Source organism: Mustela nigripes, chromosome 1 (assembly GCF_022355385.1).
Source record: "Mustela nigripes isolate SB6536 chromosome 1, MUSNIG.SB6536, whole genome shotgun sequence".
NCBI classification, from domain to species: Eukaryota; Metazoa; Chordata; class Mammalia; order Carnivora; family Mustelidae; genus Mustela; species Mustela nigripes.
The window spans coordinates 31,579,095-31,594,158 of record NC_081557.1 but is presented as its reverse complement, the minus strand read 5'-3'; the positions used below and the strand labels follow the sequence as shown (position 1 = coordinate 31,594,158).

Genomic DNA, 15,064 nt, shown 5'->3' with positions numbered 1-15,064 from the left:
GAGGGGTGGGGGATGGGAGGGGAGTGGGGGGTGAGGTGGAGGGGTGGGTGGGAGGGGAGTGGGAGGGTGAGGTGGGAAGAGGGGTAGGGGTGGAGGCTTGGGGGTTACTGCCCCAACGAGGGCACCTTATTCATCTCTTAGTTCCTGCTGATTTACTTGGGACTAAAGCTGCTTTATGATTTCTTCCTCTTTTAGCATGTTGTGGAAAATATTTTTTTTCTTTCTCTTTCCCATAGCCTAGCGAGATGGGCCCATGTTCCTTCCTTTGCAAACATAGCGACCAGGCCTGCCTTAACATAATAGGCCAGTCACTTCTGGAAGGAGCCCTGTAGCTAGCTGCCCTCTCTCCTTCAGCTCATTCGGAAAAAAACAAAACCGCATGTTTGAATCTTTCCAAGCCTCCTTGCCTTCGCCAGGTGCAGACTTGTATCAGGCCGAGTCCCCGTCCTTTCCAGTATTAAGTCATGCCCCTCCCCTTTGACCACTGGAACCCCAGTAAAGGAAATTTACCTCTCTGCCTCCCCTCATTCTCTCCTCTTCTCATTCTTTCCCTCACTCTGTCTGCAGTTATGCTGTCCCTTTGGTCCCCAAATACCAAGTCCGTGCAGTTTCTGGGACGAGGTAATGTCCAGGCCAAGACAGTCCTTTCTTGTTGAGCCTCTGACAGTTTGCTAATTAACAGGATGGTGGACACTACAGCCTGTGTTGAAGCTGGATATTAATCCACTAAACCAACTGTTCCTTACATGGGAGAGGAGAACATCTCATCAGGAGTATTCTCCTGTGGTTGTCATCGAGCTTTGCAGGCTGGGTACTCCTGGAGCTCCTTCTAGTGTGATGATGGGGAACCCAGATTACTGATAAAAAGTTGTATGAAGGGGCGCCTGGGTGGCTTAGTTGGTTAAGCCTTCCGCTCAGGTCATGATCCCAGGGTCCTGGGATCGATCCCTGCATCAGGCTCCCTGCTCAGCAGAGAGCCTGCTTCTTTCTCTTTCCCTCTGCCTGCTGCTCTTACTTGTGCTCTCTCTGCCAGATAAACAAATAAAAAAAAATCTTTAAAAAAATTTTAAAAAATTAAAAAAAAAGTTGTATGAAGATACCCCAAGGTGAATTCATGCTTAGAGCTGTTTGCATATCCCCATGAGGGGAAGTCAACTCTGTTATGAACCTGGGCAAGAAGTAGCCAGTGCGGTTTTCTGACCTGCTGCACACAAGCTTAGCCAGAGGAGTATTGCTTTCTGCTTCTCACTGCCACAACTGTCTTTTTGCCCACAGAGCCACGGGAGCTTACCTTTCAAACATTAGCTGTTCACCCTAGTAATTGCTCCATCCTCTAATTTAATGAAAACCCATTAAACCGAAACAATAATTAAAATGAGACATCATCTCTGTAGGAGGTTTGCATATTAAAATCACTGTGCATTTCAATGCAGGCAGATTTTTATTCTTGAAAAACCGCATTTGGAGCAACATGTAAAAATGATTTATGACGAATAATCGTAAATTAAGAGAGCATAGCTGTTAAACACGATGCCCTACTGTTTACTATTGAATTTGAGAAGATACGGCAAGGTCAAGGCCAGTACAGCATTTAAAAAGTCTTTTATGCCCAAGAATTAGGACTGTGCACAATAGGGAACTAATTATAACTGGGTCAGCTTACTGCTTCAAACTTCATAACCATGCTAGAGATGAAACTCAATATATGGAGGAGTTTAGGGTCTTGGAGGAAGAATTTTCTTGTCTTGATTATGTTGTCATTAAGGAAGCTGTGCAGAAAAGCAAAACAAAACAAAAACAACAAAACTTCAGAAATGGACTCAGAAAGCACATATTTGCCTCTTGCTGAAGGTAGGATCTTGGACAGGTCCGTTTTCTGGGAGTCCAAGGCAGCCTCTCTAAAGCGAGGCTGTTAGTGTCCACTCAGTGGGTTGTGAGGAGTATGGGCTGTAGTCCTGTGTGTGAACACATTGGCCCCTGTTGAAGCTCTGACTTGAGGGTGTAGCTCTCCAGGGTGCCTTTGCAAATCTTTGTGGAAAAGTCCTCGAGGGAGTTCTGGAAGTACTTAGGAAGCACGTACTCTATACTGGGCAGGTACCATGTATCTTTATTTCTACTGAACCATGTGGGGTGGATGGTATTACCACTGTGTCCTAGGTGAGAACACTCCAGGATGAAGGAAGTGGAGTTAACCAGGCTCTTCCAGAAGGTACGTGGTGGAGTGGCATTCCAACGCCAGCAGGGCCAAGACTGGAAGATGGCAAGGCAAGGCAGGGGTCATTGTAGTTGGCCCAAGACTAGGGCTTGAATTCCAGCTACACTACATAGTAGGAAACTTAACTCTTTGTATTTGTAACTCATAAAATGGAGGTAGCATCACCTCTAGCGACCTCACGAGGCTTCTTGGCCAAAGTTAGGTTAAGTATTCAGCTTGATGTCTAGCACATAGCAAAAACTCCCGTGTTCTGGGTGTTGGCTGGCTGGACCTAGATTGTAGTAGCTGGAAGCCCCAGAGACAATGACTGGTTTTCAATCTAAGAGAAGAGTGAACTGGCCATGGCTTGCCTCCAGCCATGGCTGGCAACCCCTGCTCACCTCCCCATTGCCTTCCTCCTGGGCCACAGCCGTGACCAGCTGCAGCAAGAAGTCTCTCGTGGGGTGGTTGCTGGTGTCGTTTGGTCTTCCAGCCCTACAGGACCCAAGGCCAGCCTCTGCTGTGTTCCACATAGACCAGAAATTGTCGTGTGTGTCTTATGTGGCATGTACTGTTGGAAGAACTTAGTCTGTATTCATCGAATCTTCAAACTTGCCCCAGGGGGTAGACGCAATCTTATTCCCATTTTACAAATGAAAAATCTGAGGCACAGAGAGGACCTTGGAGAAGTTAACCTGTCTGCTAAGTGGGAAAGCTGGAATCTGAACCAAACAGTTGGGATCCTACACTGCCCCTTAATGGTAGGATTAAGTCTCTGAGGAGGCACTTTGGTCCTGTTCAGGTTATTTTGGTCCTGTGATGCCTCTTGAGCATGCCTGCTTATGGCTCTGAACTAAACTACTCCCCTTTATCTATGTTGGTGTCGTTTGTTAGCCCCTCGTGACTAGAAGAGGTCTTAGTTTTGTGTTCAGAGGAGTGCTCTAAGTTTTAAAGGTAGTGGGCAAGGAAATAAATGGATGAATGGGTAGATGCTGGAGAGCAGGGCCAAGGACTGCCCTTTTGTCTTTTACAAGACCCTGGAGAGCATCCTATGGTGGGAACAATGTTTTTGCTTTCACTTGCTGACCTTTTGTGCCTGTTTCTTCATGCAGTATGGGGGGCATGCCTTTGGGTTTATCTGAGTGTTGATTAAAATGCTACCCAAAGAGGTTGTACTCTCAATTATTGCCAAAATAGACCTCCTCTTGAGTTACCATGGGTAGGGGCTCTGTGCTGCAGTGCCCCAGCGGGCTATCCTGGGGAGCTGACCAGCCTTCCTTATTGAGGAGGGACACGGTATTCCATAGGAGGTCAGACCTGGTTAAGATTGGCTGCAGGGAGCATCTGATGTCCTCATTGATTTAAGAGACACAATTATGTGATTAGAAGCAAGGTGATTGGTGCTTATTTTCTTTTGTGGCTTGCTCTGATTATTTCTCCTCTGTTTTTATAATATATTCTAACACTTTAGCAAACATTTTCTTAAAGATAATTCTCTGATTTGGAAAATCAGGATCTGTGGAAGAAATTTTACATCAGCTCCCAATTATTGATGGGAGCTCTTGATGGCCGGTGGTCAGTCCTATCTCTGGGCCATGTGTCACTAAAACTAGATCTTAATGTACACTTATATGCTGTACATGTGTACATCTTGGGCATCATTGCCTGGATGCTTCCTATGTTCTAATACTTCTGATATGCTTGTTCTATATAATTTTCCATTGAGTATATGTAGTCTGATTTAACTGTTGGTCGATAACTTCTTTGGTGTACAGTGCCATCTTTTTTTTTATTCCTCTAAGTTTATTGAGCTATGATTGATAACCTAGTATCAGGTGTACCACAGAATGATGTATGTATGTTTTGCAAAATTATGAGACAAGAAGTTAACACCCATTGCCATCGTTAGAAATTTTTTCTTGTGATGAGAACTTTCAAGATCTACTCTTCCCTTTTCAAATACACGACATATATTATTGTCCCCATGCTGTGTGTCATATCCCTACCACTTAAGCATCTGGGAAATGGAAGCTTGAACTACTTACACAAGGTAGTCTTAATCCCATGAACATCTTTTCATCAGTCTCTTGTTTCCTGGCTCTGTGACTCGGTTACAGGTGGGGTTCATGCTTTACATCTCTTTACTCGGAGGTGCCCAACTGAGATGGGGCTGGAGGGATGTGGATCTGACAGGAGACTGGATCACTGGCAGGTTGTGCTGGATGAGAATGGCTCTTGGTATGCTAATTTCTTAGTGACAGGTGGGTGCCTTGATTGTCCTTACTGAAACTTGTAAAGGTTTATAAGAACTTGAACTGCCTAAACATGCCTATTTAATAAGTAAAATTACGGAGATACCAGAATCTTTTAATGGAGCCATATAGTAATACAGTGTGTCACAGAATTCTTAGGTGGAGTCCCCCAGTGGAGGAGTCGGGGATGCTCAGATAGCTTTATTATTCCTTAGGCAGCTCGTTATTTTGATGTACTTTTTTCAACAGGTTGGGGTTCTGGTTGCGTGTCTTTAGTAAACCTCCTTTGTTACACTGTGCTCTAGATTTTAGAGTCAAGACAGACTCAAACTTCTGTTCCATTAATCATCTCTATGCCGGGCACTCTGTAGAGTGTGGAGAATATATTGATAAACCATTCCTCATGGGATTTACAGTCGGTGGGCATGCTGGCCATTAATAAAATGATTATATGCAATAAAATGATCACACACAAAGCCTTGGTGGTTATGATAAATACAGTGAACACCTAGTATAGGGAATCTGAGCCGGCTTGGGGTGGTCAGAGAAAGCTAGCCCGAAGAATTGACAATTAAGCTGGTACCCAAAGAAGAGTAAATGGAGAGGGAAATGTAAGAATGTTACGTGTGGAGGAACATGGCCCTGGGAAGAAAAAGGAGCCTTGTGTGGCTGGAGTACAGGAGTGAGGAGGGGTGAGAACAGGGAAGGGAAAGAGGATGGCCAAGTAGGCAAGGGCGCCAGGCGAATGCCACGGAGTATCATGGCGGACTCTGCTGGGGCAAGACGCCACCTTTATCTCCATTGACTTGCTATGTAAAGCTGTAAAACTTCTGTGCCTCTGTTTCTTCACCTGCAAAATGGGGGAAATGATATTTAGCTCAGGGATTGTACAAATAATTTGCTCATAAATATTGCCTAAGTACAAAGTGTCCAGCGCTGAATGTATGATGAGGATTTGTCCCTATTCCACTTGAACCAAGCGTGGAGCTCACACACCTCCGTAGCAGATGTAGCAGAGTGAGGAGTGTAGTTTGAGAAACTGGCCTGCCAGGTTAGACTCTCCTCTTGGCTTAGCCCAGTGTCTTTTAGAAAATTGGTAAGCTTTAGTTTTCTCACTTATAAAGGAGGAAAAATAACAGTGGCTACTCCTAGGGTTACTGTAAGTGGTATGTGCAAAGCAGTTAGCCCTCTACTTGGCACCACAATAAACTGTATACACATTTATGCGTGAGTCTGCTTCTGGAGCTAATGGAGGTTTAATGGGATGTCATTGTGTGTTTGCTAGGGAAGGTAGAAATCCTTTACACGTTAACCAGGAGTCTCCTAGCATCCCTACTTCTTTCTGCTTGTGATTTCTGCTTCTTTGAAAGCTCCTTGGATCAATAACCTTAGACCTTCTTAAAGAAGGGCTGGAAATGACGGAAAATATGCCGCTTCCTTCTCCCCCTCCCCAGCCGGCGTTGCCCCATGGACAGTGGCGTGTTATGAATTGGCGAACTTTCTCTGTACTCCTCAATGAAAAGCGATTCTATTTCAAATTGACAAGTGTTGCTTGACCTTTGGGGGTCAATCTTACCACGAGCTTACATGGGACTTAGGCTGGAAGGATGTGCCAAGTCTCCATCTGGATTCTGTCATATGTGAGGTTCTCTGTTTAAACATGATGTTATTACTGAGATGTCCCCCAAATTCTCCATCCGTCAAGGCTGAGGCGGGCTGCCCAGGTGTTTCTTTTGGCATGTTTCTGGCTGCTGCTGCTTTTGCCCCTTCTGCTTGTCCATCGGTGGGGAGTTTCCTCTGATACTACGCAGAGTAGCTTCTGTCCTGCTGGACTTCTGGTGAGAGGGATGCTTGCAGAGAAAGAAAAATGCTAAGATAATGGAAGACACATGGGTGTTCACATCTGCACAGCAGTCCCGCAATGAGTGCCCTCTTCTCCCTCTCTCTCCTGCCTGATAAATGCTTATTCTTTTTTTTTTTTTTTTTGCCTCTGGTTCAAAGCTCTGTCTTCCACCCTGTCCTCCCCAGCCTCCACTGCCCCCTCCTTCACTGGTGCATTGCCCTTCTCTACCTGTCCTTCCCAGGTGGGATAGGATAGACAGCAGCTATCCTCAAGGGCAGGAACCGTGTTTCCTTGGTGCCCAGCAAGCACAGTGCCTGGCACAGAGGAAACACAGGTATGTTTGACAATGAAAATCCTCATCCTATCATCAGGCAAAAGGGCAATGAAGCTGCTTCTGTAATAGGCAGAGAAGAGTCTGTGAATAGCCTCATTTAATTTCTTCAATCCCCTCCCTTCATCCAGTACTTTTTTTTTTTTTAACTGATGCTTAATCATGATGTTAGCATTTTTAGTCTTTAAAAATGACTAGGTAGAGCCATTTCATCCTAGGAAAGAAAAAAGCACTTAACCCTTGCTGCTGATTTAGCACTTCTTAACTAGATCACATAAAACCTCTGGACGTTTGGAAGGACAACTTTTTTAATGTAAAATGTTCACTGTAAGTGGTGGTGGTTCCTTCAGAGGTCACAAAACCACTTCACCAACCAAATTCAGATGCTTGAATCATGCGGCTTTTTTTTTTTTTATTAAAGATTTTATTTATTTATTTGACAGAGATCACAAGTAGGCAGAGAGAGAGAGAATGAGAGGTGGAAGCAGGCTCCTCGCTGAGCAGAGAGCCCGATGTGGGGATCAATCCCAGGACCCTGGGATTATGACCTGAGCCGAAAACAAAGGCTTTAACCCACTGAGCAACCCAGGCGCCCCTATCATGCGACTTATTAAATAAATCCACAATGTCCAGGAGGAAGCATGGGAAAGAAATGGAGTAGGATAGGGTCCATGCTATGGAAAGGATGTGCCACCCTACTGGATTCCTGGGTTTTGCATTGTTCATGTGTTCAGTCTTTGCCCCATCAGCTTCTTTGCTGATGCAGAGGTTACATGCACTGGAGCGGGGGTTCTAAGAAGGTGGAGTTCAGCAGATGGGAGGTGCCTGGTGTCAGTGCATTTCCACTCTTGGGGATGGCAAGTACTCCTGGTCCCAGCTGCAGGTGCGCGTCAGTCTGGTGAGTCGTGATGGGTTTGGTTAGCATTTCTCAGGCAGAGTACACGTAGGGCCAGAATGGGAATGGAATGAGTATCCAAGATAGTTATCCGATTTAGGGATGATCTAGCTGTCATTTTGAAGGTGTTGTGATTTGTACATTATGACTTGGTTCTTCCACCCCATTCCTTTCCTCGGTAACATGCTCATTCAGTCCTTTTTATCTGTGTTGAACACATTTAGGTTTCATTTACTGGATCTATGTAAAAAAACACGTTTTACAGGTTTCTAACTTGCTATCTATATTTAACACTTCCTATGAGCTCTATTCATCCTGCTTGTTTCTCTTGTTCTCTCTAGCAGAATTGAATATTCTCCAATAATATAGAAAGCACATCATAATGGTTGCATACGGCAGTACAATACTTACTATAGATTCTCATTAATTGTCTTTCATAGGTAGCTCGTTTAACTCCCGGAAAGAGAAAAGTAGGTGGACCATCACTGGTTCCAGCAATTGATAACTTTACATTTATGTTGATTTGGAAAATCAGCAGAAGAGAATTGTAGAATTGAGGTGTTTCATAGGTAGAAAATACCTTCAGTCCTGCCCTTTGCTAGGTGGCTAGCAGCAGGGTATGGTGATAAACAGAAATGAGTCCTGGAGAGAACTTGAGCCCCATAATCTCCAGTCATGTCTAGCTTCAGATATGGAGTGTGAGGCTCAGAGAGGTAAAGTGTCTTATCCAAGATCACACAGCTAGTTATCTGTCAAACTTGGTAGTCTTCAGTCCCTTGAAACCTGGTTCACTGTTCTTGCCTCTATGTTGTAAGAAGTGAAATTAATTTCTGGTGTTCTTTTGGCAGCTGAGTTATGGTAAGCATTTACTTGAAAGAGCTTTTCTGAAAATGAGAATGCTCATAAAGTCTCCCATGTTTGAAAATAGATGTTTTTTACGTTTCACTCTGGTGAGTGCTAATGGGGGTCTCTTTATTTCAATGTGTCAGTTATTCACAAAGAGAAATGAGAAGTCGGCAGAAGAAATGCGCAGTTTTGTAGAGGGGTGGGGTGATTAGTAGTGTGGTTGTATTGGATTAGACTGTTAGATGGGGTGTCCTATAAACAGGAGGGGCTGAATTGGCCCAGAACATGCTTTTCTTTAAACTTAAAACCACGGACATGTGACATGTAACCATTTATTTTCTCCTTTTCTGAAAGGTATCCTATTCTTTTCTGACCGTAATCTTGGTGGTTCTTTGAAATAACAGCATACATGATAAAAGTAAATGGAAAATAAATCCAGGTGTCTTTATTGGATGCCTGTTTAATACCAGGCATTGAGAACTGTGGATACAACGTGAATGAATAAATCTGCCTGTCCTTATGGAGCTTGTAGTTGAGAGGGGAAAGAAAGGAAATACAGTAAAAAACAGAACAAACATGAAATGAGTAATACAAAGAAAGAGTACAGTAATTGAGTGGAATGGAGAAAATAACCAGAGTGGTGTATTCAGTGTTTCTGGAGAGCCTGCTTTGGAGGGAGTGACCAGGAGTTGCATTTGCCATTGGAGCTGATGGAGCCAGGCATGGGGAGGGTGGGGGAAGAGCTCTGTGGGACAAGGGAAGAGTAGTACAAAGTCCCTGAGGCAGGAGTGGGCTTGGGTGTGGAAGAAGAGTATGGAATTGGGAGACATAGGCAAGTCATTTGGTATGTGACCTTGTGGGCCATGCTAAAAAGCCTGGATTTTTGTCCTGGGAGGACTGGGAAGCCATGGAGGGTTTTTAGCAAGAGAATGCAAGGATGCTGATTTAGGTGTTAAAATGATCTCTTAGACTGCCGTGGAGAATGGAGAAAGCAAGGCAGTATGGAAGCAGGGAGACCAGTTAGGCTGTTGGAGGTGCCCCAGTGAGAGGTGCAGCTTGGAGAGGAGTTTGAGTGGAGTTGGGGGGAAGCGGACAGATTTCCAGACCTGGGCATCCTCATGATTTGCTCTTGGATTGGATGTGGAGAGTAGAAGAAAAGGAGGGTTGAAGGACAACTTCTGGTCTTTTTGGTTTGACCTGGGTGCTGCCATTTACTAAGATTGTGAGCTCCAGGGGAAAATCGAGGGCTGGGCAGAGGGGAGGACAAGGGTTTTGTCCTCAGCATATACAATGTGAAATACTTACTAGACCTTCATGTGGAAGTAGTAAGGATATTGAACGTGTCTGTTGAAGAAGAGACTGGGTAGGGATGCCTGGGTGGCTCAGTGGGTTAAAGCCTCTGCCTTCGGCTCAGGTTGTGATCTCGGGGTCCTGGGATCGAGCCCCGCATCGGGCTCTCTGCTCAGCAGGGAAACTGCTCCCCCTCTCCCCCCGCCTGCCTCTCTGCCTGCTTGTGATCTCTCTCTCTGTCAAATAAACAAATAAGTAAATATCTTTAAAAAAAAAAAAAGAAGAGATTGGGGGTGGTAGATATATACTTGAGTGTCATTGGTCATGGAGCTGGAGTGATATCAAGAGAACGGAGTGAGAGGTGAGGACAGTCATCACTGATGTGCCTGCTGGAGGAAAGAGCTCTGAATATCGTGGCTGACTGGTCATTGTCCCTTCGCATTGGGCTCCTGCTTTAGAACCTCTGATGAGCTCTCTGGGCCAACACTGCCCATCAGTTAATTCCTGATAGACAAATAAAGAAGGAAACAGCAAAAAGGGCAAAAGTAAACATGTAAATCTCAAGAGCCACGCACACGTGTATGTGTCCATGGCACTAAATTTTAGGTGGAATTTATTAGGACTTGTACCCAGCAGTATAAAAATGTTAATAAACATTTGCTAATGATCTCTAGTTGACAAAGCGATTACTTGATACATTTAATAGATCTTGAATATTGTCCTGCAAAGTCTTTGGCTGGGATTTTGTAGAAGATGTTAAAGCATTCCCTGAGTGGCACTTAGCTCCACCCTTGACAAAAACTAAAAGCCTGCCACTTAACACTGAAGTGATGAAGGCCTTTCTTTGGGTAGAAAATCAAATGTCTTAGGTGGGTTTTCTGTGAGTAGGTCCTCCACCTGGGTTAGGTGCCTCCAAGATAGAGGACAAACGTCGCTCCCTGCCTCGCATAGCCTAGACTTCTACAGATGGAAGATGGTCTTTCCAACAGTAGCTCGAGGGATTATCCAAGGATGGAGAGGCCTAGAGGAATCCCCTGGTTCCCCTCTCCTCCTCTACCCCACCCCCATTTTGGAGATGAGAAGACTGAGGCCCAAGGTCAAGAACTTGAGGATTGTTTTACCATTAGAAACCACTCTTCAGGATGAGGTTCTTCAAGGTCCCCATAGTCTGTGATGTTGCTTGGGCCACAGATATTTTGAGGGTCTTGGTTATTTCTCCAGGAGTTTAAAAAACGAAGTATTTCTGCAGAGGATGGATGGGGTCAGGGCATGGGAGGAGGAACCAAACATTCCTTTGGTATTCATTTGTCATCCTCTGAAGTTATAATTCTGCTCTGTTGGTGGTGAGTTTCTGATTTGAGGGGGTGAGTTGTGCGATAGCGAGAACACCTAGTTTATCATGATTGGGGCATGGAGGGGGAGGGTCGGAATATGAAATGATGAATGTCTCATTAGGCAGAACTTGAAGAAAGCGATTCCTGGACAGGAGCACGATTAGTTGGACTCCCAGTTCTCTAAGCCTGCTGAATTGACCTCCGCTTTAATATTTCAGGAGTGGAGTCATCCACTCCATGTTTACAGAGAAATCCCAGGCACCTTTAAAGATCACAGATTGTTTAATCAAAAGTGGAATTGTCTGACATTATCAACACTAGTCAGTCTCTGCTGGGTCCAAAGCAAGGACAGGTTTCTCTCTACGCCTCATGAAGAGAGACCGAGTCAATGGGGAAAAGTCCTGCTGGGGCCTGCTGAGTGGAATTTAGGACCTGCATTAAACACTGGATTCTCTGAATTGAGGATCCATTTATCCGATGGTCTCTCAGCTTTTTTACAGCAACTTCATCTGCTTGTAGTCGGCCGCCTTGCTCAGTGTCCCATCACAATTTCTGTCAGAAGATCACTGGCTGGCCCACGATGAACTTGTCCAGGTGACAAGTGGATACAGTGACGGAAGTGGCATTTCCAGTTTCTGTGTTGAATGGGTGCTGCCGGATGAAGGGGTGGGTGGTGCCTGAAAGCAGGGTATCAGTGGGGCGGGGGGGCGAGGGGCATGAGAAATGGAACCAGGATCCTCTGGACATTTCTAATTGTGTCTTTTCTCTTTCTTCCTTACCCTCTCCTTCGTTCTGTGTCCTTTTCCTCCTCCTTGTTCTCTGTCCCCCTGTGTTTCTGCATTTCCTTCTTGACTCCTAGATACAGACAGAGAGATCCATGCGGCCCCTCATGTGAGTGAGAAATTAATCCAGCTGTTCCGGAACAAGAGCGACTTCACCTTTTTGGCCACCGTGCAGCAGAAGCCATCGACTTCAGGAGTGATCCTCTCCATACGAGAGCTGGAACACAGGTAAGCTGTACTTTCGAAAGTGTACTTAGAATTAATGGGCTATAAAAATGCCTTGGAATTGGAAGGTTGTATCTCTAAGAGGGCATGTAGCTAGCTGAGACCTTGTTGCTGTTGAACACACTGATGAATTTTCTTTGCATTAAGAACTTACTTTGGGGGGTGCCTGGGCAGCTCAGTGGGTTAAGCCTCTGCCTTTGGCTCAGGTCATGATCTCAGGGTTCTGTGATCGAGCCCTGCATGGGGCTCTCTGCTTATCAGGGAGCCTGCTTCCTCCTCTCTCTCTGCCTGCCTCTCTGCCTACTTGTAATCTCTGTGATCTTTGTAATCTGTGATCTTTGGGAAGCAAGAGGTGTGTGGGGTCAGTCATTGGCACATTGTGTGTGGGGAGGGGGCTGCAGAGCTCGGGGAGGGCAGGGAGGAGCAGTACTATAGACATGGGCACCTCTATAGCCACTAGAGAGAACAGAAGTGTCTGGGAGTTCACCGATTCCCCCAGGCAGCCTGTAGTCAGTGATTGACAGAATGCAGGAGTTCAGAAGCCTAGTTCCTTTGCCTTGGAGGCCTTAAAGCCAGACTGGCTCTGCATCTTGATTAATTCCTCAGTGGTACCTGGGATTAGACTGAGGCTTCCAGGTCCTGCTACTCTCCCTGCCCCCACCCCCCAACACTTCTTAGGAAATCACTTGTTCTCAGGTTCATGTGTCAGTCTGCTTCTGGGGAACCTGAATTCAGGTAAACCTATTCAGGTGGACCTGTCAAGAGCAGAGCTCTGTAAAGGCAGTTCGGGATGCTAGGTCAGTGGTTAGGGAAGAGCGCACAGAGGGGCAACTCTGGAAGGGCCAGAATTCTGGCAGGTCAGGAAGTCTTGAGGTACTGAGCAGGAACAGGGTGGGCAGTCAGAAGAGAAATGCAGGAAAATGTAATTTTGGGGGTGGAATGGAGAGGTGCAGAAAACAGACTAATGAGGCTGGTGCATAGGCTCTCCATGCGCCTCTTTCCAGAGGTGAGGATCCAGTGTCCTTGTTTCAATGGTTGAACTTGATCTCTGCCTCAAAGGGATGTGACGGACCCCCATCCTTACATAGGAATGTTGTCAGCATCAGAATTTGGCTGTTTCTGAGTCAGCCAGAGAAAGTGAGGTGGCACGTGTTGGGGAGCTGGTACAGGTCAGAGGCCAAGTGTTCTGTAGACGCGGAGAAGGCGTAGGAGTCCTTGTTACTCCAACATGGAGGTGTCCAGCCAGTCTCTGCTTCACAGACCTGGAAGGGTCATGTACTTGCCAACCCCCTGCACCCCCTCCTCCCGGGGCAGCATGGAGGGGTTGGGTGTGAGGGTGGCCTCAGTAGGAGGGCCGTACAAGAGTCCAAGGATGGAACGTAGAGGGTCTTGAATCTCCATGAAAGCAGGGCGGGGGGACCCAGGGCGGGTGAGAAGTGAGAGGAATGGCAACTGTTGTGGTAGAGAGAGCACTGACTGCAGAGCCAGCCAGATGGGACCTGGAGTTCTAGGTCTCGCTCTGCTGCACCATTGAAGGTCTCAGAACTCCCTTTCCTTGGGATGAAGGGCGGTGGCCATCTACTTGGCAGGGTTGCTTGTGACGGTGGAAGAGGATAGGGCCTGCAAAGTGGACTGCCCTTAAATATACATTTCTTCTGGTCTAAGTATAAATCTTAAAGCTACTACCTGGCTTTCTCTTTTGGATTTTTTTTTTTTTTTAAACCCAACTCCTTTTAAGAAAGGTTTAAAAAACAATTTGTGTGGCCACACGGTCATCTGATGCCACCTTCCCTTCCCTTGCAGGTTTCTAAAGCAACCTGGGGGTCCTTGAATGGAGAATCATCTCAGCATTTTTCATTGTAATAGGAAAACCTCATCTTGATTGAAAAAATAATAAACATAAGGAAATGGAGAATTCCCCTCCCCCTTGGAGTTCTGTGGTGCCTTCCTCCATGTTTGTTTGCTCTAATCAAGACTTGGAATTGCCAGAATCTGTCATGCACTGGCTATGGTCAGAGAGACTACCTGGTTTCCACACTAAAGCAGATGTTCACCTAGTTAAGGAGACCTGTCATGTAAGAGGGATATATGATTGTGTATTTTTAGGAATTCAGCTATTACAGTCCAGCAGTGTTCCTATCTGTAATAGAGAATCTTCCATCACTTCTCAGATTTCTTCCCAGGACAATGTCTAGAGGAGCAGATTGTCTTGGAGACATTGATCATGGACCTCCAACCAGATATAGAAGATGACCAAGGATTTGAGGCTTTTGATTCAGTAGTGGAGGATTTAGGGACAGGATAGGTTAGATGGAGAAATTGGAATCTGTCAGGGATCTAACAGCCTGCCTAGAAGGTGAGACTCCACAGTTCTTTTCATGGTTCTTTGCCATATGATCTTCTTTGTATCACTCATGATCCAAGTGAATTAAAAATGTATCTGCCACAATTGGGATATTGGGTTTCCCAATATGGGAAAGTGGGCACTTGGGTTTCCAGATAATTTTGAAAATGTTTCTATTTCACTATTTTTCAGTATATTCAGAGTTGTGCATTCAACATAGTCCTCCACAGATTTCCATTACCTCCCAGAGAAATACCACACCCTTAAAGGTGCCCCTTAACCATCTCCCCATAGCACCCCAGCTTTAGGTGACCACTCATGTCTTTTCTGGCTTTATGGATTTGCCTGAACCACCCAGACGCCCCTACTATTTCAATTCTTAATGAGTTAATAAGTATGTCATGAGTTTAGTGTCCAGCATTTAGGACAGTGCCTTTTATCAGTGCTTAAAGTAAAACTAGTTGCTACTATCAGTATTGCTATTGTTTTTAATATCGTTGTAATACTCCTAAATACAACATTAGTAAGAGAATTCAAGGATTTTCCCCAGGAAGAGTTCAACATTATGTGATTACGTGAATTGCAGATTTCCTCCTTTTCATCTCTCATCTCAAAAAGATACCAAGAAAGAAAATGTAACCACTATTCTTTTTTTTTTTTTTGGTCTTTCAGTGTATCAGAAAAAAAGCTACATACATACATATTTATATGTAAGACAGATTGATAGA

General features: G+C 45.2%; 1 protein-coding gene across 2 annotated transcripts in view; it reads left to right on the top strand.

The window, feature by feature from the left end:
• NELL1 (neural EGFL like 1) overlaps positions 1-15,064 on the top strand; it is an 833,778-nt gene that overhangs the window by 63,546 nt on the left and 755,168 nt on the right. For both annotated transcript variants that reach the window (XM_059407011.1, XM_059407002.1), the window contains exon 3: positions 11,845-11,995. In XM_059407011.1, coding sequence (XP_059262994.1) covers positions 11,845-11,995 — 151 coding nt within the window. The remainder of the gene's footprint in view (positions 1-11,844; positions 11,996-15,064) is intronic.